This window comes from Zasmidium cellare (assembly GCF_010093935.1).
Source record: "Zasmidium cellare ATCC 36951 unplaced genomic scaffold M409scaffold_3, whole genome shotgun sequence".
In the NCBI taxonomy this organism is placed as follows: Eukaryota; Fungi; Ascomycota; class Dothideomycetes; order Mycosphaerellales; family Mycosphaerellaceae; genus Zasmidium; species Zasmidium cellare.
Window position 1 is genome coordinate 1,265,047 of NW_022986947.1, and position 20,197 is coordinate 1,285,243.

Sequence of the window (20,197 nt, forward strand, 5' to 3'; positions counted from 1 at the left end):
CGGAAGATGTTGACGCCTTCGCATCAGCGCCCGGTTGCAGGTGGCTCCACGTCGACCAATGAGCTGCCAGCTCTCCTGATCTGCCGCTGAGTCTTCAAGTCGTCGTAGTACCGTGGCGGGGCGTCGCAACACCACGACAGCTTTCATCACCTCCGTCCTCACTCTTCACCATCTCTTTCGTTGCCGTTCCTTCGCCACCAAACCAAAAACCGCCGTCTCTTTCCTCAACTTCCCTCTCGGACCCAATCCGCGCGACCCGCCCGCCCCAGAGTCTCCCATGACATGCTCTCAGCCACTATAGGCCGAGTGCCTAAATTCGCCCTCTTCGTAGCGCTGGCGCTCACCTTCATCATTGTCATTCACATCTCCAGCTTTCCATCATTGTCGAAATGGAAATTGCCTGTTTTGGGCGGCCAGCAACCACAAATCACCACCGCCACTGAGGACGCGAGCCAAGAGTCGCCGCAGAAAGCTTCACAGGAACCTTCGCCGGACCTTGTGCACGGCTCACCACTACCGACACACTCTCCTTCTCCACCTCACCACGCCATCGGCTTGAATGAGTCGGCCATTCCTTGTCAGTCACTCAAAGGCGGAGAAGATGTTCTGGTTGTTATGCGGACGGGTGCTACTGAGATCAAAGATAAATTGCCCGCTCACTTGAATACGACTGTGCGTATTAATAGCCAGCATTCCTGATATCCCGTGTCTTGCAGGGACCTTGCTTCGATTGCTGACTCTCATCACAGTTCCAATGCTATCCGCATCTCGTCATCTTCTCCGACTTCGCCGAGGACTTTCATGGTCGTGAAGTTCACGATGTGCTGAGAGACATCCCGGATGAGATCAAGTCGAAAAATGACGACTTCAAACACTATCTTCACGTCCAGGAAGCTGGCAGGCAGAACCTCAACGACGACGAGCTTTCTGGAAAGATCAGCGCCGAGAGCGGTCCTGTTGGTAAGAGCGACAATGCCGGGTGGAGACTCGACAAATGGAAGTTCTTGCCAATGATCAATCGCACTCTGGAGATGTACCCGGATAAGAAATGGTATGTGTTCGTCGAGCCCGACACGTATCTGGTCTGGTCGAATTTGCTGCAGTGGCTCCCCAAGCTCAAGCCGGACAAGCCTCTCTATTACGGCAGCGAAGTCATGATTGGCGACGATGTCTTTGCACATGGAGGGTCGGCGTTCGTTATGTCGAAGCCAGCGATGGAGAAGGGTGCTGAGATCTACAATGAAAAGGTCAACGAGCTGCACGACTTCACAGCTGGTCATTGGGCTGGTGACTGTGTGCTGGGGAAGGCATTGCATGATGCTGGAGTGGATTTGACCTGGAGCTGGCCACAATTCCAAGGTGGAAACCCATCTTTCTCCATGGGCTGGACGGATCATAAGACCGATCACGTCCTCTGGTGTACGCCCGCCATATCTTACCACCACTTGACTCCGTACGAAGTTCGAGACTTCTGGCAGTTCGAGCAGACCTGGATTCGATCGGTACTTGCGAAGCAAAAGCACAACCGAGAACGAGGCCTGCCTTTCCGCTTTTGGGGCGACGACATGACCAACGTGCTTCACCACCGCGATACGTTCAAGCTCTACGTCATGCCCAACATCACCCAAGAGCGAAACCACTGGAATAACACGCCCGAAGTTCCGGCTCCAGATACCCAAGGTATCACTCTGGAGGACTGCAGAGAGCGATGTGAAGAGAACGATGATTGTCTGCAGTATGCGCTTGGTCCTGATGGTTGCTCGACTGGCAGAGAACCTCGGATGGGCCAGGAAGATGAGACGACTACCGCTGGATGGATGCCAGAGAGAATCGAGGAATGGGTGAAGGATCTGGACCACTGTTGGAATAAGGACGGATGGGCTGTGACGTGAACCAACTCAGAGTCTCGGAATTGAAAACCAAAACTAGAGAGGGAGGCACTTGGTCGTGCCTGAGTAACGTCGACTCGAATGGAGTCGCGAGTCGTCGTCGGCATGCGAACAGCTCAAGCTCGGCTGATGTGAAATACCGGACCCAGGAGCGTGGAAGTGGAAGGCCACGCGGATTGGAGTGATTGATCGTCGCCATCGACAACACTCTACTAATGACTGGACATAGCTTGTATAGAGATAGAATGGCTGTAATAGAACGCCTTCGGGCATACCGAACATCGAAACATGACCTGTCAGTTAGTCATCACATAGACTGAGCGACAGCTGGGCGTGGTTAAACGCTGTATGCGCAGCCTTGTATCGATCGAAGGCGGCGTTGGCTATAGGAAGAGTATGAGAGAGGCGCCAATCAAGCCGATGGTGCCGTTACGCCCGTTGCTCTACGAACATGAATGAATACACCTTTGTGACCTATTCAACCTACCTTTGCACAAAGTGGGACACCTATTCTCGTTACTAACGAGGTGTCTAAGTATTGCTGAGTGCCATTAAGGGCAGGGTCGGCTCTTAGTAGTCGGAGAGAGGACGATTCCACACATTCCGCGTCGACGAAGGTAATGAAACATACACAAAAGCAAGCATCACAAAGCCTTGCTCTTATCCCCACCACCCTCCACCTCCCTAATCTTCTCCTCCAAAACATCAATCCCCGTCATCCCCTTCACAGCCCCATCCATAACCCCGAGGGGTAAGAAACTCAAAACCCACGTCGTCAACGTCCACTTCCCCTGCCACACCCAATGACTGACCTTCTTCCTCCCAAGCTTCGCAGCGACTTTCTCCGCCCACTTCGCCGGATCATCGCCAGCGTCAGCGGCATCCGCGCCGGACATCGTTCGCTCGATCCGCTCCTTGGCGGGATTATACAACGAGTCCTTCGGAAGCGAGACATGAGGCGCGTTCTCGTGGAATGTGGATTTGACGGCACCCGTCATGAGGTTTATGACGCGGATACCGAACGGCGCGAGTTCCAAGCGCAGGACTTCGGTCAGACTCGCTGCGCCGGCTTTGGAGGCGTTGTAGGAGCCTGCGAAGGGGAGAGCGGCGCAGGGAAGGGAGGAGCAGGCGGTGTTGTTGACGATGATGCCGCCTGACTTCGACTTTCGGAGCAGAGGTACGAAGGCTCGGGTGACTGTGATCAAGGAGAAGACGTTGAGCTCAAAGATATGCCGGGTCTTGGAGAGGTCGACATCGAGGAGCGGCATGGAGTAGCCCGCGCCGGCGTTGTTGATGAGCATATCGAGGGAGCCATTCGTGAGGTCGTGGACTTGGGAGACGCAGGCTGGGATGGAGTCTTGGGAGAGTGTGTCGAGCGTTAGGGTCTCGATGCTCGCGGAGCGGACGGTTTGGAGTTTGGAGGGGTTGCGGGCGGTGGCGAGGACGCGCCAGCCGGCGGCGTGGAGGGCGAGGCTAAGGTGGGCGCCTAGACTGCCGTCTGAGCAGCCTGTTATGAGGACTGTTCGTTTGGGAGGGGGAGGCATTGGTGGTAGTTGCTACAGGTAGAGCAGGGGATGGTATATGCCAGTAAGTCTGTAGTTCTACCCGAGCTGCCGTTGGTACGAAGAGATAGACGAGTCGGTATAGACGTGGACATGGCAATGCTTTTTATCCTTCAGGTGGTCTTCATCCTCCTCATACTTTCACCTATACTTACTGGTTACTATGTGAGGGAAGTGTACAATGCGTGCATACTAGACTGCATAATTGCATTTCAGGCTGTGATTATAAATTTCGTGATGGACTTGGTATATCATGCGAGCTGTTGTCGACAGCCATGAGACTCTGGAGACCGCGGGATGCGATGAACCATTTTGTGTGAGAAGAGGGAACGGAAGAGGAGATGAAGTCGTTCGGTCGGTCCGCCAATCTGTTCGGCAAACTTCCGAAGCCCGGCCTCTTGTTTTTCCCTCCGACACCATTTCCAGCATTCGTCGGCGAATCTCTTCCTCACTTCACCTCTCACCTGACCCCCCAAAGAACGACACAGACGCCGCAAGAACCACGGCTTCCTCGAAGCAGACGACGCCAACACCGCCAATACGACCTAAAGCATTGGCATCGCACCCCGCCAACGAATCAGACAATCTAGATTTCTCCGCGTCGCTACCCCATACGCCGTGGGTCTGGGGAAAACAATGTTCCTGGTCTTTATCCACACGCCGCGACCAAGCACCAATTGAAAAGTTCCAAGGAGTTCTGCGCTGCTGGAAACGGTGCAGACTCGGCGATTGAGAAGATGCGATGCGAGACCACGCGATGGGAGATGTTCCATGTGGTTTCCTTTAGCGGCGCTCACGCACGTTGTTTGAAAAGGTTGGGATCGGCTGTTTTGCTTCCCTTCTCACTTTCTATACCAACGTCACCTCTTCTTTGTGCTGGTTCAGTGCCTGCTTTGATCCATAAATTTTCCTAGTTCCTGTTCCGAATTTGACTTGGATTTGAACCGTACACTTCCGTACTCATACACCTGCCACCATGGATTCAAGAAATGATTCAGAGAAGGCCGGCGGGCCTCTTCATTTCCCTGCTGAAGACGACTTGAAGGCCACCGAGGGCATGAAGCAAACGATAATCGATGCCAAAAAAGCCTCGGACAATGAGCAGAGCATGACCTTGATCCAGGGACTCAAGCTGTATCCCAAAGCTATCGCATGGTCCATACTAATCTCGACATGCATAGCGAACGTGGAAGATCATATGATAAATCGAAACAACATGTGCAACAGCTGTAAAGGTTGGCGAAGACGTAAGCATGTGCGACATAGCATGTGTGAAACATGCGCAGCTTCACGTGATTTCACATGCAAGCTTCGAAAGGCGCACGAAAACACGCAGAGCACAGACTATTCACGAGCACAAAGAGAACCCGTGGCTGCCTATTCAGATGCTTGCTGTATTCACCAGCAGTCTGCAGACTCCTCTTTAAATACTCCACTTCCTTCCACCAGACTTCTGCCACTCCACACCACCTCCAAACACCGCTTCGGCTTCCACCCCTCCCTCCGACCACAGCACACCACCCCTTCACATAACTGCGACACACACTTCTAACGTCACTGGCCAACACTGCGACCAAACACCAGACAACCGAACACAGCTTCCAGACATCGCCGCGACCGACTTGGTCGGCCAGGCCTGCCTTACAGCACACTTTCTCCTCTCACAAGGCGGACTCGGCCTCCCACCTGCCCTTGCCCATCTCGGTACTGCATAATTCGCCATAGTCAGGACTTTCAGAAGCCGCACCCGCCAAATTCGCCGTTCTCGCCGTCATGGCTCCAAGTGCTGGGGCCAAGGACCCGAAGGACCCAACGGGACATCCCTTCCGATTGAAGAGTGATGGCAAATTGAAGGGCGTCCCGTTCAAGAAAGGCGAAGTCGGAGTGGTAGAGCACTTCAAGGCGGCGACCAACGAAGTGATCGTGAAATTTCCCCGGCGGTACGAGGAGAATCCCAACCGGCCCAGACAAGAGTGGCAGCCCACTATAGTCCTCCATTCCGATCACATGGAAGTCAATTGGAAAGTCAAGTGGGGGGAGACCAAGGTCAATGCCGACATACAAACCGCTATCGACAACGTCAACTGGGATGACGGTGTCCAGTTCCGAAAGGATGAACACAACCTCACCATCATGGCATATCGTCTTCTGAACGTCATTTGCGATGCCAAATACCATGGCAACCTTGCTTGGCTTGGGGCTTGCATATGCAGGAAGTTCCCAAACCCGGGCGCGCTGCTCGACTGGTGCCGGGAGCTCACAAAGGCAGCTGAAGCAGCACGTTCGGCGGATGCATTCAAGTTTCAGAACCCCTGGCACGTCCCGGACTACGTTCGTCTCGGCAAGCAAGTCAATGGGGCTTCTGGCGGAAAGGGCCTCTATCTCAAGATGTACTCAGGGTTCAAGAAGATGTATGTTGGACAGAAGCCAAAGTGGTACGTCGGCAAGACAATCCGCCATTTTGGTGTGCGACATACTGAGCACGAATACTCGACGACATCACCGAAGGATCGCCACTACAATTCACTGCATTACAGGACCGCCCGCGATGCTAAGTACAGGGTCACGATCGAGCTCCTTCGATTCGATGGTACGAAGCTAGGAGACGACGACAAGGACTACGATGTTGCCGAGAATGTCATGATCTGTCTCCTTCGAACTTACCGGAGCGACGTCCTTGATGCCCATTTCGACGTGGCTTCCTCCGAGTCCACGGGCAGCGACGAGAATGTGATGGCAGACGAGATCGAGACTAGGGAGGCGGCCATGCAATTGAACGAGATCGCAACGAAGGTGCTGCGAAATCGCAACTGGGGGGCACATCTTTTCAACAACCTTTCGAGCTGACTAAACAAGCAGTCCCCATTGCAAGCCGTCAGCCAAGCTACCTATGAGAGGCTGCTCTACATCCACATTGATGCTGGCGACCGCGATACGTTTACACGAACCCGATCTACAGTGGCAAAAGGCGTCAAGAATCAGAAGAACGTCACATACATCTGCATTGCTGGTCTTGACAAGAATAACAAGGCCGGCGACAATCTCAGATTCGTACAGAACCCCAAGGACGATGGCCCCAACCTCAAGGATAAAGTCTCAATGACGTTTGAGATCATGAAGAACGGCCGCCATCCCCAGGCTTATGGCTGTCTGCCTGATGTTTTGGGATTGACGAATGATGAGGACCTCCACAAGTTCGCAGCGCGCATCGAATGGGAGAAGGAAGATGGAGACGAGTGGTGGAGGCAGTATCTCCAATACGACATAATGGGCTTCAACCTGAAAGACGACAAAGTACCAGCCTCCATGTCTCGTGTTTGGGAAATCATGGCATTGCGAATGTACCTCCAGCAACAAAGCTTCGATAAGCTCTTCTCATGGCAGCATCCAAGAATTGGGACTGCGCGGGTCAAGACGGCTACTTTCGATCCTTGGAGCCAGGAGTACCAGCTGGCAGGCTATCGGGGAGGAGGTATCATCAAGCAGCCCACCATTGACCACTCTCGCACAAAGAAGCGCCTGGAGAGCTTTGGCCTTGAGAATTACGGCAGACAGTGGGATGGCAAGCCGTTCTTTAAAAACGACAGACCGGGACAGCCCCGTACTGCCTGCGATACCTGCTTCGTCGGCAAAGCGGGTGGGGGTGGTACTGGTACCGCAGCAGCAAAGTGCCAGAAAGCAGAACACGGCACTGGAGAGTGCCAGACTTGTTACTACTTCGGACGCAAGTGCACGTATACCCCAACACGCAAGATCGAGAGCATAGGCATATCGAGATGCCGTCAGATTCTGTACTCCTACCAGCCGCATCCCGATGCTCTCCCAGCGGAGGTCTCTTGGGGCCAGTACAAGGTGGGAGAATTGACGACGACTTAAGCTTTCAGTACGCCGACTTCGTAATTATTCTCAAGGACTCCACCACTCTCGACGACTGCAAATCTGTGAACCACTTCACATCCTCCATAGATCCATCACCAACCCTCAACGACTCCACACCTCCCGACACTTCACACCCTCGACGACTGCACCAACTTTCGACAACTTCACAATTCCCAACGACTCCACAACTCTCGACACTTCACACCCTCCACGACTGCACCAACTCTCGACAACTTCATTACCACCCTCACGGACTTTATCACCACCTTCGATGACTTCATCAGACCTTTTGGGCTTTAGTCATCATCCACGAGTTTCAAAAGACATCGGCAAGATGTCTAGCGATTGGGATGCTTTCCTTGATTTGTACTATGACCTCCAAAAGCGTGTAGATTAGAAATAGAAAGCAATTGATTTTAGAAAACAACCTCTTCCAAGACCTGTGCACAATGTCGATATTCAAAACACGAGAGCATGTTATAGAGTAAGCTCTATTGCATTTATAAGCACACGGCTATTGAGCACTATGCAGACTGTGGGAGCTAGATATAGGTCCTAATAGGTAAGGGTACCGTTATGGGAAGGCCGAAAGCATGAGCACTTCGCAGAAAACCTTCTCCGACGTCTTGCCCAAGCCGTCTCCTTCTTGGCTGGAGTCTTGCCTCGCTTCTGTGGCATACCATGTTTGCTTCCCTGATCTGAAGCCCTTCGTATATGCGCATGTAGGAATTCAGACCGACATCTGGGAGGTAGGTAAGTTCTTAAACAGGGAAGTTATCCATTGGCTGTGCCTTTCCAAATGTGCTGCATCGAGATCAACGGCAGCGTCGGGACACCCTGCCACTTTCGCCCCTGCCAGCAGCCAACCCCACAAGCTCCGTCCAAGTTTGTACCCACAGTCCGCTCTTCCAGATCCAAGCTCTTCACGTCATCTCTTCTTTTCCTGGGAATTCCTCCTCCATGCATCTACATGTCTCCACGTCGTATCTTGCTCAACTATCACTCCTTCAGATGTTGCTCTCTTCCCGGAAAGCTTCTGTACAATATCTAAGAGATGATGTTAGACAGGGACTGTTATCACTCAGAAAGGTTGTTCACTCACCGATGGCACTTATCCTGGCCAATTGCTAACCAAAACGCTTTCAGATATGTCCGATGACAGTCCTAAATGGCAATGCAGCTCCCTCTTGCTCATGCTCCTTGCATGTCCTTTTCGCCGCTCGAAATGGTTGACTCCAGACGCTGCACGCCGTAGTGAGGCCCAAGAAGGTGCCCTAAGTTGGAATTGGCGCCGGTGGTCCGTGTCGCTCTTGAGGGTTGATGCTCAAAATGCAAGAGGTTCTCTCCAACTGGACTCAGCATCTGTCACTGATACCAAACTGGAGAGGGCGCAGTAAATTGGAATTGGCGTCTTGTGTCGATGCTGCTCGGCGCGACGTCTGACATCGTTCCGCGAAGAGATATTGCTGGCCGTTGTTGGATCTCAGTGCTGTCTGACCTCGCGGCACCTCGGACTTGGCTGAAGCTTGCATTTGGGTGTGGTTTGCGAGCTGCCGGTGACGGTGAAGGTGGTTTCTCGTGGACCTGAATCTCCAGGCGACATTGAAGATGTCGTCATCAGGGCGAGTTTCCAAGACGAAGTGATCCGCGGAGGCCACGACAGAAGCCGAGACCTGTAAGTTGGAATTGGCGCCTTTTGAATGCCTAAACACTCAAAAGACGCCTTTTTTTTTGTTTTTTGTTTTTTTATTTGGTTCCAACATCCGCGAGAGCAAGGGTGAAGATGATCACTGCAAGCCCTTGCGGGCGCGAAGCTCGGCGAGAGCGGAGCTGCACCATGGTCAACACTTTCTCACCAAAGGAACGATGCGACTTATTACCCAGTCTTCTTTGGCGCTGGCTGCGCCGGTGGTGGTGGTGGTGGTGGTGGTGATGGAGGAGGGGTCACCTCCTTGGTGGTCTTCTTCTTCCTGCGGTGGTATCAGTGGTGCCGCTCTGTCTGGCCTCTGGCGCGTGCAAAGCTTCTGGACTAACTTCGTCTTCGTCTTCCTGCAGAGACTGTCAGCATTGCTTGTGTGGATGAGGGCTATTACTTTGACTGACGTCTCCTTCTTCTCTTCTTCTTCTTCTTCTTCCTCCTCCTCATCTTCACTATCGCTCACTACTGACTGCGTTAGATCGAGCAATTGGGCGACAGCGTCGAGCGCAATCCTACCAATCTTCCTCTTCCTCCTCCCAGGCACGATTCTGGCTTCGTCAAACTGTCAGCATCAAATATACCGGTCCAGGAAGCTAAGCATACCCGGCACGTCGTTCTCCTTGTCCTCGTCCTCGTCCTCGTCCATCACTGGAAACGGTAAGCACTGGCCACATCCAAGCTACGCGGGACCTACTCTCGACCGGCTGGTCCTCCCCAACGACGGCATTGGCTTGAGGTGCAGCAGGTTGCTGCACCTCAAAGGCAGAATTGTCTGCCGCCGAAGGAGAGTCCCAGTCCGGGGGAAAGACGGCAGCCGGGAGCGGGATCGTATGGTCAGCCAGATGGAACACAGTTCCATCGGCGAAGGTCTGGATGCAGGGGAAAGCGAACGACGACATCTTGATACCGACACTATCTACAACACATTCACACCGTGAAAGACGACGTGAGGTCGAAATTTGGGGTGGGCTCCTACCCACGAGGTGCTACTGCCTCGCTGCCATACCACGCGTAGGTGAGGAAGTCACGACCCAAGAAGACCCACCCAACAAGTCGAACTCGGGATCGGCCGCCACAGCATCTACCTCTACAGGCTATCAAGTGAGTGTTACGATGTCGTCGTCGTCGCCGCCAAAGTGGAAAATCCATCTCCAAAGCTCCGGGAGTGTCTAAGCAGCCTAAAGCCGAATCAAGGGCTCAGTCGCCTTGAAACACGGAGAGACGAGGGCACCATGCAATCCACTTTGATCGGAACGACAAGACCACTCGTTGACCTCGCTAATTGTTCCTCAGGTCGCCCTAATAAACAATTTCTACGCCTTCGACACGTTTAATCGCAAGTATGGCGTGCTCACCGACGATGGCACCTACCAAGTCCCAGCGTCCTGGCAAGCAGGCCTCAGCAACGGCGCCAACGTCGGCCAAATGATCGGTCTCCTCATCAACGGCTGGGCGAGCGAGCGATTTGGCTACAGGAAGACTGTAATGACCTGTCTCGTCCTTATCATTGGCTTCATCGCCATATTCTTCACTGCCCCGAATGTCGAGACCCTTCTGGTGGGCGAGATCCTTTGCGGAATACCATGGGGAGTCTTTCAAACTCTGAGCATCACCTACGCCTCTGAAGTCTGCCCCATCGCGCTGCGTGGATACCTCACCACTTACGTCAACATGTGCTGGGGCTTGGGACAGCTGTAAGTCCAGCCTAGAACGCAACATTCCTCAACACATCATATCCCTCTACTAACCCTCTCTTCCAGCATCGCCATCGGCGTCATCCGCTCCATGCTCAACCGCACCGACGAATGGGCCTACCGCATCCCGTACGCCCTCCAATGGATGTGGCCCGTCCCCCTCCTCATCGGCGTGGCCTTCGCCCCGGAATCCCCCTGGTGGCTCGTCCGACGTGAACGCTTCGAAGATGCCAAAAAGGCCCTTCTTCGCCTCACCTCTCTCAGCCGCGAGACGGACTTCAACGCCGACGAGACGATCGCCATGATGGTTCACACGACGGCTTTGGAGAAAAAGATCACTAAAGGAGCCTCGTACCTGGATTGCTTCAAAGGGACCGATTTACGTCGTACAGAGATCATCTGCATGGCATGGGCGATGCAAAACCTGGCAGGTAACAGTTTCTCCAACTATTCGACCTATTTCTTGACGGGGGCGGGCGTCAGCGAGGAGAACAGTTACTCTTTCGCCCTTGGGCAATACGCGATCAACATGTGAGTTCTTTCCCCGCCACTCATCCTCTGACCATGCTAACAGAGCCTCGTTCCAAGGGTTGGAGTCTTCGGCGCATGGGGTCTCATGTCTCTCGGCATAGGCCGCCGCAGCCTCTACCTCTACGGCCTCTGCGGCCTCACAGTCATGCTCCTGATCATGGGCTTCCTGGGCCTCGTCCCTGACTCCCACCGCGTTGAATCCGGACTCGCCACAGGCTCCCTCATGATTGTCTGGGCGCTCGTCTACCAACTCACCGTTGGAACTGTATGCTACTCCCTCGTAGCCGAAATCTCCACGAGACGTCTGCAAATCAAAACCGTCGTGTTGGGTAAGTCATAATGTCCCCTTTCCCTCCCCCTCCAAAATCCATACGACTAACAACATATCCGTTCCCCAGGCCGAAACGCCTACATAATAGTCGGCATAATCTGTTCCATCGTCACCCCCTACATGATCAACCCTTCCGCCTGGGACTGGGGCAACTTCGCCGGGTTCTTCTGGGCGGGGCTCGCCTTCCTCTGCGCCGTGTACACGTTCTTCCGCGTGCCGGAGCCGCACGGACGGACGTTTGCGGAGTTGGATCTGTTGTTTGAGAGGAAGGTGAGCGCGCGGAAGTTTGCGAGCACCAAGGTGGATGTTTTTGAGGAGGGCGTGGATGAGGGGGTTTTTAAGGCTAAGGTGGAGGCGAAGTATGAGGAGAAGGCGTTTCAGTGATGTACTCGTCGCCTTGAGTGTTCTGCTTGAAGGGGTGGATTTATCTCCACTGCGAGCAAGGCGTCTAGTCGGCCTGAAGTGCGGACAAGAGCATGGTTGCTTTTGAAGAAAAGGAGAACTGACAAACTTATGCGGTCCACTTTGAGCCGGACAACGAGGTAGTGTGATGATTATATGTAGTCATGATGTGAATGACAATAATTTACAAAGTCTCTATGGCTTATGATGCTATTACTACAAACTTTTGAAGCCGCTGCTGTACATGTCTCTGTCGCTGCTGGGTATGGCCCGGGAGGCTGGTACACCCGGTATTTCACATCTTCTCTCCATTCATCCCCCCTCGTCTCCTATCTTTCGCTTCGGCCATTACATGTCCTCTAAGGTTGCCGTCGAATGACCATGTCGTTCGAGCTGAAGTCCTGGAGACGGACCGACGCTTGGTGGTCGCGGATCTATGTCGCTAAGCACGTCTCCATTCAGGCGATGGCAAGGTTGTTTCTTTTTAGTAGTATTGCGTAGTTTCAATCGCTCTTCTTTTGTCCCTTCACTTCTTGGCATCATCCTCCATGTCATCAGGATCATCAAGACCACAGTATCCAGGCGCGGGACACGCTGCCGAAGGCGCCATATGAATCTGCCAGTGCTTCGACACCGTGGGAGGGTATTCCATCGTCGGTTCCGAATCGTACTCTGGGTGAGTGATCTCTGTTTTCAAGATACTCTGGCGATGGCCCTCTTCCAAGAAGTGCATGAATTGCCGCGTGATCTTGACGTATTGTAGTACTCCTTCTCTCGCGTCGATAGTGGAGCCGGTCGTCCAGGAAAGGAGAAGGGGCTCGATGAGCGGCGCGTCTGTCACTGAGGGATGTGTTGTGCCCTTGGCAGTTGTGAACCATGCGAACTTCTTCTTCTCGTCGATGATCTTGCGCACCAAGTCTTTGACCACCGAGAAGTGAGGTCGGCCGTGGAAGATGGTGTGCTTGGCAGACCAGGACTGCGAATGAACGACCACAATTGGGACATTGATATCGTCATTCAGCGGTCCAGAGTGCTTGCCAGGATCCAGAATCACGGCTCCCACGAAAGGGAGGGTCTTTGATGGTGCATCCTTCAATGTCTGAAGCGCAAGTGTCGCGCCGAATGAGTGTCCGCCGATGATCATCCTATCCGTCATTAACCTCCCCCTGAACTCAGCCAGATCTTGACCCTCAGCACGAGCGTTGTTCTTGTATACTTCCGCCCCTCTACCGTTGTTGATCATACCCAACACTCGCACCGTCTCTTCCACTTCGGCCTGGCGCAAAGCCAGCTGCTGAACCTTGAAGTCTGCCATGTCAGGAACCGGGTCGAGCATCTCGTGGTTGAAGTGGTAGAAGGGTTTCGAGGTAGTATTCTTCGTGATCATCGTTCCAGGGCCAGATCCATCTCGGTGTTCGATCGCTGCGACAATGAACCCTCGCGACGCAAGCTCGCCGCAGTATTGTGTATAGCTCGTCCGACTAGAAGCCATGCCGTGGCTGAATACAATGACTGGAAACTGCGGCAGGCCATAGTCGTCTAATGGGTGCTCGGAGTCATAGTCCAGGTAAGGGGCTTCGTTCTCGTGGTAGTTCTTGACGGTGCCGTGCAATGGCACATCCACATTCGCAGGGATGGTCGTACTTCCCGCAAGGGTCCACAAAGCAAAAGTGAAGACATTATTCGTGAGAAAGTTGTTGACCTTGGCGAACCGCGCGTAGCCCTCCGCGGTCAGGGAGAGCGGTTTCGAGACCCAGGGGTGGTGTGGTCCTCGCGACTTCGCACCGCGCACGGAGGGGTAATATAGGGAGAAGAGGACAGTCTCTAGTTGTAATGCCGGCTCGCGGGAGTCCTTGAAGACAGCATCGCTAAAGCGGCGAGGCTCGCATTCGGCCTCAATGTCCACGACGCCGACCTCATATTCGCCCGAGTAACGGGGCAGGCGCGAGGAGAAGAGAGGCATGTTGAAGAGGAAGCATATGGTGAGGTAGGATCCGACGAGGAGGCAGAGGACATATTTGAAGGACCATCGCCGCGGACGCAAGGCGGGAGGGAACAAAGCCATGGTCTTTGGGTGGCCGGATGCTTGGGTGATGCTACGATGTGTGGGCGATGGGGTGCGAAGCGACGCACTGCAGGTCTGTCGCCGCTAGTCCCTAACCACGCTCTGACGTCTTCAGACGATCGGCGAACGACTCCCTCATCCACACATCGGCCATGAAATAATTACTAGCGGCGGCACTTTTGCTGCATTCACCTCGTTCTGCTGCCCGTTCTCGCCGCCGTCTTCCGCGATACACGCATCTGTCGTGAGCGTGGCTGGACTGCCTACGCAATCATCCTGCCCTGTGCCCTACACATGCACGGCTTGTTTTTGCTGACTATTCCCTAACACCCCACTGGCGTACCTCCAGTAGCATAGGTAACATACCGACTACTACTTTCGCATTCTCTACGCGCACAAGCAATTGCCCGTTGCGTCGTACGGCCGATTCTCTACCAGCACTCACACTGCAGCATGGGATGATTGTTGCTGCCGTCTTGGCTTGGTTCGGACTTTAGGGTGCCACCACATCACCGAGGGAACACTGCTTGCGCGTACGCTGATATCATGTCCATGACCCTCGAAGTATCCATTCCACTACCAGGTCAACTCTAAACACAAAATCTTCGCCAAGCTGACGTGACTGCCTCTAAAAGTGCTGCTTGCTTTGCATAATCGTCATGCGTCTCTTTATTTTGTACCCTCCGTGGCCTTGTTCCGATCCTGCTTGGTGGGCGAAGCCCTGATCTCTCGGCGCATGTGGGTCGGTGGTCGTCGAAATGTTAATACCGTTCCCATTCCCAAAGGCGGTCGCTCAGTGTGATATGAGACACGGAGTCCGTCGTAAGGGCGGCCAAGACCTTTCATTTCTTGGCTGCAATCCTGTCATCCTCATCAAGATCTGCTCAATGTCCCGATTGTGCCAAGCCGGGACAAGTCGTCGTACGGTTCTCTCGAGAGGTGAGCCATGCAACTGCGCAACTTCTGACAATGTGCGCAAAATTGCAATGCGCTGAATCGCCAACAGCATGCACGTCCGTTCAGCCTGTTGCGGTGACCGTCGCAGAAAGAACCAGCGACCTGTGTATGTCCAAATCAAATCTCTTCACCGTGTTCTTTCATTTCGTCTCCATCTTCACCACCTTCGCCAACTCCTTCTTCACGACCTCCGCCGCATCCTTCGCAACCTCCGACGGAATAACCAAATCCGGCCCACCAGCCCCATTCGTAACAACAGCCCTTTCCTCTTCGTCCAAAGGCTGCACACGAACATGCTCTTTGACCTTGCTCAGTGCTTCATCGTACGTCTGGGCCTCGCCGCTTCGAAAGAGTTGCGTCACGTAGTTGCGCAGATTCTCTGACCAGCCCGCTTCGTCGAGGCGTTGTTGGAAGCCGCTTTGGATGCGCTTGACGCCGCCGTTTTGGAGCATTGCCATGGTGATGTTGTCTTGCGTGGAGGGGTTGTAGCCATTTGAGCTGCCATTGACGGTGATTTTCTTGTCGTCGCCGGCCATGGTTGCGGCGGCTTTTCGGTGCGGTCGCGAGTAATGGTTCGAGGAGAAGGCGGGACTTGGGCCTCTTTGCTGAACAAAGAGGTTGGACGTGCGAATGTTGAACGCACGGAACCTCGAAAGCAGATCAGCGGCTGGCTGGCGCCCCACATGCCGCTAGTTGTTAGCGCAAACGCCGGCAGTCGCCGAGCGGCCCCACAAATCACGAGACTACTTTGACCACACGTCTTCTCTGAGTTCTTTCAACATTCACTTCAGGCACATATACACAGCGAAATTATTGCCGTTAGCTGTGGAATATATGACACCTCTGCAGAATCGACTCATTTTGTGAGGTCGTTTCAAGCAAACCATTAAGTTCCAGCCGCCATCGACGTCGCCCGCCCTCTCCTTTCTGCATTCCATTCTTCGTCAACCCTATTCCACGTTTGAACGGCACTATCCAAAGCTCGGAGTGACTGTAATTGTTTGGCCAAATACAGTTGTCGGCGTTACAGTCACGACTGGAATAATAGTTGTGGTCTGCGTATTGACGATAGTGGTGACTTGGACAGTGTTTCCGAATCTGGAAGAGAGTCAGCTCCGAAATGGTGAAAGCGCTTTCCAAGTCTATCAAGTGCTTCTTGATTTACAAAGACCTGTCGGGGTTTCTACTGACCTGGTAGTCACAACCTAAAGGAGAGAACGGGTCAGCGTTTGATTCGAACGAGCTCTTCGTCCTTTGCATGACTTACCGTGGTGGGAATCACCGTGGTCAATTGCAATGTGGTTGTCGCAACGACAACAGTCGTGAAGATTTGTGTGGTCACGACCTGAAAGCAGAGAGTGCAAAGGTCAGTTCACTCTCTCCTGTTTAATGCCGATATTGAGCTTTCAAGGCTTACTGTTGTAGGCACGATGGTTGTCAATTGCAGCGTCGTGGTAACATCTGGTAGGAGGTCAGCCAAGGGCCACTGTCGGACCGGAAACAAAAAGAGACCTACCTGGAAGCGTAGTGATTTGAGTCGCAGTAACAATGATACTGGACGTAAAAGTAACGAAGCGAGTCGAGACTGACGTGGCCGTGACAGGATAGCTGGTCACAATCGTCGCTGTAAAGTATTGCACAGTCTATAAAAAGTCAGCATGCTGATTCGATAGGCACAACGACATCTCAGTCTTCGATTGAAAAGCAACATCTAGAATCGGAACCTTCTCCAAAGAGCTGCTGGGGTGTTGCAGGACTCACTGTGTAATAGACTGTCTGCAGCTCCTGCGCCTGGCGTGCAGAAAGGGAGACAACGTTTGGAGTCGGTGAAGGCTGTTCTTCATTAGCTCCCCATCGTAATGTCTAGCATATCAAGATTGTCTGGGTCTCACAGTCGTCGTAGTCGTAGGCCATGTGATTGCGGCGCCGTTGTAACGGGCCAATTGAACCGCACCAACGAAGTTGTTGTTGCTGCCGGCGAAGCTTCCCCGACTTTTGTTCTTCACTTGAGAGGGAAGGCCAGTCAGTGTATGATACCGTTGGTTCAGGTCGAGAAGACTGACAATAACATGTTCCCGCGCCCGTTCCGTCCGTTGTGCCCCTGAGCAAAGCTTCGTAAGCGTTGATCGTACTACACACGCCTAGCAAAAGGTTTCACGTCGCTCTCCCCCTTCGTGACGTACGTACCCAACAAAGGTGAAGTAGTAACATGTACCGAGCACATTGTTGGAACTACGGTTAATCAGCGGAAGCTTCCTCACCACGGGCGTATTCAGTCTCCTCACCAATAGTTAAAACAATCGTCGAAGCCCCCATTCACTTGCTGGGAGGCGAATGAACCATCTGTAGTATCCTGAGCGCAACCAACAACATATTCGACGCCGGATAAATCTCTGATCACCTTGCCGTTTTGTGCAGGACATGAAACAGAGTCTTGGGGCACTACGGCCGATGTAGTCCCCGTTGCACCTCGACTATAGTCCGAATTCGTCAATGAAAGGCTCGTGCTGAGTAGCATTGAGAGATTGTGACTTACTAGTACCGCATGTTGATCGCCCCGACGAAAGCTGTGTCAGTGTTCCCCTGCCAATAAGAAGGATATTGTGCCGGCTTGAGGTAGCAGACGCCTCCCCCAACACCGTTCCTTCCTCCTACATATGTGAATGCTCCACAGGTCGTAGGCGAAGCCGAGCCTGGATGCTGCAATTAGCCCTACCCCTGGGACTCGGTCGCGTGAATGTTGGGAACATACAGGTAGCAAAGCAGTCGTTGAAGCTATTAGCAGCTTGAAAGTTCCTATTAGAAGCCGGATAGGTATCATCGCCACAGCCAATCATGTACTGCTCCCCATTGGCATCAGTTACGACGGTCCTGTGGTCTCGAGGCTGCGAAGTATTAGAATTGCTCGGCCAAAGGTGTGTATCTATCTCCTTACGCATCGGAAGGTGTTCTGCGCGAAGGCAATGTTGTTGAACAGCAGAAGCAGTAACGTCACGCTGCGTGCAATCATGTCTGAAATAGTCGCGACGAGGCCGTTAAGTCGTACAGACGCGAGGAATTAGTGGTTGGCCACGAGATGGAAGCTGTGGTATATCGTATGAAAGCCATGCCGGGTGGCGGCCGCGAGGGTAGTTGGAATGCTCAAATAACGGGAGCCATGTAGCAAGGTGCAATAAGTAACGAGGTCTTGGTAGTCCGCAGTCTTGAGGAATGCGTATGTTGGTGAGGGAGTATGGGCGTGTTCTGCCGCGCGGAATTCACCAATCCATTCAGACGGTAGACTAGTCACCTGTGATGACTATATTGTCGTCCGGCGCAAAGTGGAACGCATTGCCATCTCTTATATTCGCACCACGACCAAGCTCTCGATTGTAGTTCATAACGCTTAGACAGCTCGAGAGTATTGGGAATAGACATTCCAGTCTGAACGTAACAAGGAGGAAGGATTCATCGTATCCGCTGCTTTCACGCGATCGGTTGACTTGAGTCCAGGATCCAGCGGCTGCCGCCCGGAATGTGTATAAGATTAGAGCCAGACAATGGGGATGAACGCGAACATATAAGATATATATTGATTGTGACTGCTCATTCTCTTGAAGTACACAGGAAAGGGAGCTTCTCTCGCTCGGGGTATCTGTTTCATGCAAAACTTCACACACAACTCCAACCGATGTTTGATATCATGCGTCTGAATACTCAAAAATCAACTTGTTTTCTTCGTCGAAGACCCTGTCGACCGACTTTGGCCCGGTGTATTAGAGCCAGGGGATCGACATTGTCGTTGGCAGCTGCCGCCTTATCTGACACGACGACGACTCGGCCGGGAGCTTTCGATCCAAAATAATCGACGGACGCCTTGGGTCGAAGCTCGTGGCCGGTGAGAAGTGGTTCAACTCATTCTGAAGCGACACTGTCGTAGCTGGATCTTCTGGAGAAGACTCTCGAGAAACTCTTGCCGAAGAACGATCTTGACGATTTGGTCGATTTATTGCTGCTTGTAGAAGTCTTGACAGACGATTTGGACGAGCTGGGTGTCCTTGAGGCATGGACATTGTGGTGGGGCTGGCTGGGAGGTTTGTTAGAAATCGAAGCGGAGTGGATATGGTAGACGAGTACGAACCGAGTGTAATCTCTGTATGCCTTTGGACCCGCGTAGCGCTCTATCCAGTACGCGCCCTCATCAAATGGGACAACTGCACAAGGTCCAAGCATGATGGCAATGAGTTGCAGCTGTTTGTATGAAGGCGGGAGAGAGAGAGCTGTTGTCGAGGAAGAGGAAGAGTGTCGGAAATGTCTGTCATCTCACGAAGACATGGTCACAGCCCTTTTAACGACCACATTACCACTTCAGCCGGGGAATGCATCGCGATAGTCGCAGATTGGCAGACCACGTTGGTTCCATGCCTCTACCATGCTCCATTGGGCCAGGAAACGCAGCACCAACAGAACTCTACGGTTCCTCGTAAGCACCACAGGCCCCAGTTTCCTTGAGACTTACCGAATTGGTACCTTTTGACTGGCTTCAGCGATTCAGCAGTCTGACTGAGCAGCGCTGAGCGCTGCCGTCAGCGGTTGACTTTGCGACGATCACCAACAGCTGAAGAAGGACTTCGGCGCCGTGTGGCTCGGACGGACCCGCGATGCATGTCGATGTGGAATAGCAAACCACTTGTAACCGTACGTGACAGTTCTTGCGGCTCGAAGGATGCGTCGTCGAGAATTCATGTGCCAGCAGACGTTGTCCGACTTCCCCTATTCGGCATGGCGAGCCTCGCACAATCCTTCCACTTGCGCCGTCGAGGGTCTTGCCGCAATTGCCTTTGCGCCCGCCCCGGCGCCGCTGACAGGATCAAAGATCACCAATCCTTCCTTGATCCTTCATCCTAACTTCCCACGCACAGCACGCGCCTGCAAAATGCCTGCCTTCTCCAACGAACAACGGCAATCCATGCAACTCGTCAACAGACGCGATACTTGTTCACCAGAGCAGTGCTGGGCTTCGAGCCACATCTGGCTCAGTACACCATCTTCTCTGCTGCAGAGCTGGCGGCATGGTAGTTGAGGTCGGTGGTCCGTGTCGCTGAATGTGTAGCCCTATGTTTAGGATGCTTCATGCATGCCGATCATCTTTCGCACTCTTGCAAGATATGGACGCTGCTTGAGTTCGAATAGGGCACCGAAACCGCAA

At 53.2% G+C, this 20,197-nt stretch overlaps 8 protein-coding genes across 8 annotated transcripts; 3 read left to right on the plus strand and 5 right to left on the minus strand.

Moving 5' to 3' along the window:
- Positions 1–282: 282 nt before the first annotated feature.
- Positions 283–1,892, plus strand: M409DRAFT_63225 (glycosyltransferase family 31 protein; the record flags this gene model as incomplete). Its single annotated transcript, XM_033815489.1, has 3 exons — positions 283–498; positions 565–672; positions 750–1,892. 3 exons carry the CDS (start codon positions 283–285, stop codon positions 1,890–1,892), a joined length of 1,467 nt encoding a protein of 488 aa, XP_033673453.1.
- A 641-nt stretch (positions 1,893–2,533) lies between these two features.
- M409DRAFT_17797 (uncharacterized protein) lies at positions 2,534–3,433 on the minus strand (the record flags this gene model as incomplete). Its single annotated transcript, XM_033804218.1, has 1 exon — positions 2,534–3,433. The coding sequence occupies one exon, from the start codon at positions 3,431–3,433 to the stop codon at positions 2,534–2,536; it is 900 nt and encodes a 299-aa protein (XP_033673454.1).
- A 994-nt stretch (positions 3,434–4,427) lies between these two features.
- On the plus strand, positions 4,428–7,630 carry M409DRAFT_50241 (uncharacterized protein; the record flags this gene model as incomplete). The annotated part of the gene is made up of 5 exons (XM_033811487.1): positions 4,428–4,698; positions 4,901–5,076; positions 5,177–6,244; positions 6,311–7,303; positions 7,418–7,630. The coding sequence occupies 5 exons, from the start codon at positions 4,428–4,430 to the stop codon at positions 7,628–7,630; spliced, it is 2,721 nt and encodes a 906-aa protein (XP_033673455.1).
- Positions 7,631–9,117: 1,487 nt separating this feature from the next.
- On the minus strand, positions 9,118–9,675 carry M409DRAFT_17799 (uncharacterized protein; the record flags this gene model as incomplete). The annotated part of the gene is made up of 6 exons (XM_033804219.1): positions 9,118–9,160; positions 9,211–9,300; positions 9,365–9,379; positions 9,434–9,491; positions 9,546–9,581; positions 9,633–9,675. 6 exons carry the CDS (start codon positions 9,673–9,675, stop codon positions 9,118–9,120), a joined length of 285 nt encoding a protein of 94 aa, XP_033673456.1.
- A 586-nt stretch (positions 9,676–10,261) lies between these two features.
- M409DRAFT_17800 (uncharacterized protein) lies at positions 10,262–11,969 on the plus strand (the record flags this gene model as incomplete). The annotated part of the gene is made up of 5 exons (XM_033804220.1): positions 10,262–10,297; positions 10,323–10,723; positions 10,790–11,254; positions 11,312–11,583; positions 11,653–11,969. The coding sequence occupies 5 exons, from the start codon at positions 10,262–10,264 to the stop codon at positions 11,967–11,969; spliced, it is 1,491 nt and encodes a 496-aa protein (XP_033673457.1).
- Positions 11,970–12,513: 544 nt separating this feature from the next.
- Positions 12,514–14,052, minus strand: M409DRAFT_50243 (uncharacterized protein; the record flags this gene model as incomplete). Its single annotated transcript, XM_033811488.1, has 1 exon — positions 12,514–14,052. The coding sequence occupies one exon, from the start codon at positions 14,050–14,052 to the stop codon at positions 12,514–12,516; it is 1,539 nt and encodes a 512-aa protein (XP_033673458.1).
- A 1,097-nt stretch (positions 14,053–15,149) lies between these two features.
- M409DRAFT_17802 (uncharacterized protein) lies at positions 15,150–15,545 on the minus strand (the record flags this gene model as incomplete). Its single annotated transcript, XM_033804221.1, has 1 exon — positions 15,150–15,545. The coding sequence occupies one exon, from the start codon at positions 15,543–15,545 to the stop codon at positions 15,150–15,152; it is 396 nt and encodes a 131-aa protein (XP_033673459.1).
- A 494-nt stretch (positions 15,546–16,039) lies between these two features.
- On the minus strand, positions 16,040–18,019 carry M409DRAFT_50245 (uncharacterized protein; the record flags this gene model as incomplete). Its single annotated transcript, XM_033811489.1, has 12 exons — positions 16,040–16,192; positions 16,277–16,354; positions 16,427–16,470; positions 16,526–16,652; positions 16,771–16,842; positions 16,902–17,014; positions 17,073–17,140; positions 17,197–17,241; positions 17,295–17,483; positions 17,546–17,702; positions 17,762–17,894; positions 17,945–18,019. The coding sequence occupies 12 exons, from the start codon at positions 18,017–18,019 to the stop codon at positions 16,040–16,042; spliced, it is 1,254 nt and encodes a 417-aa protein (XP_033673460.1).
- Between the last annotated feature and the right edge of the window lie 2,178 nt (positions 18,020–20,197).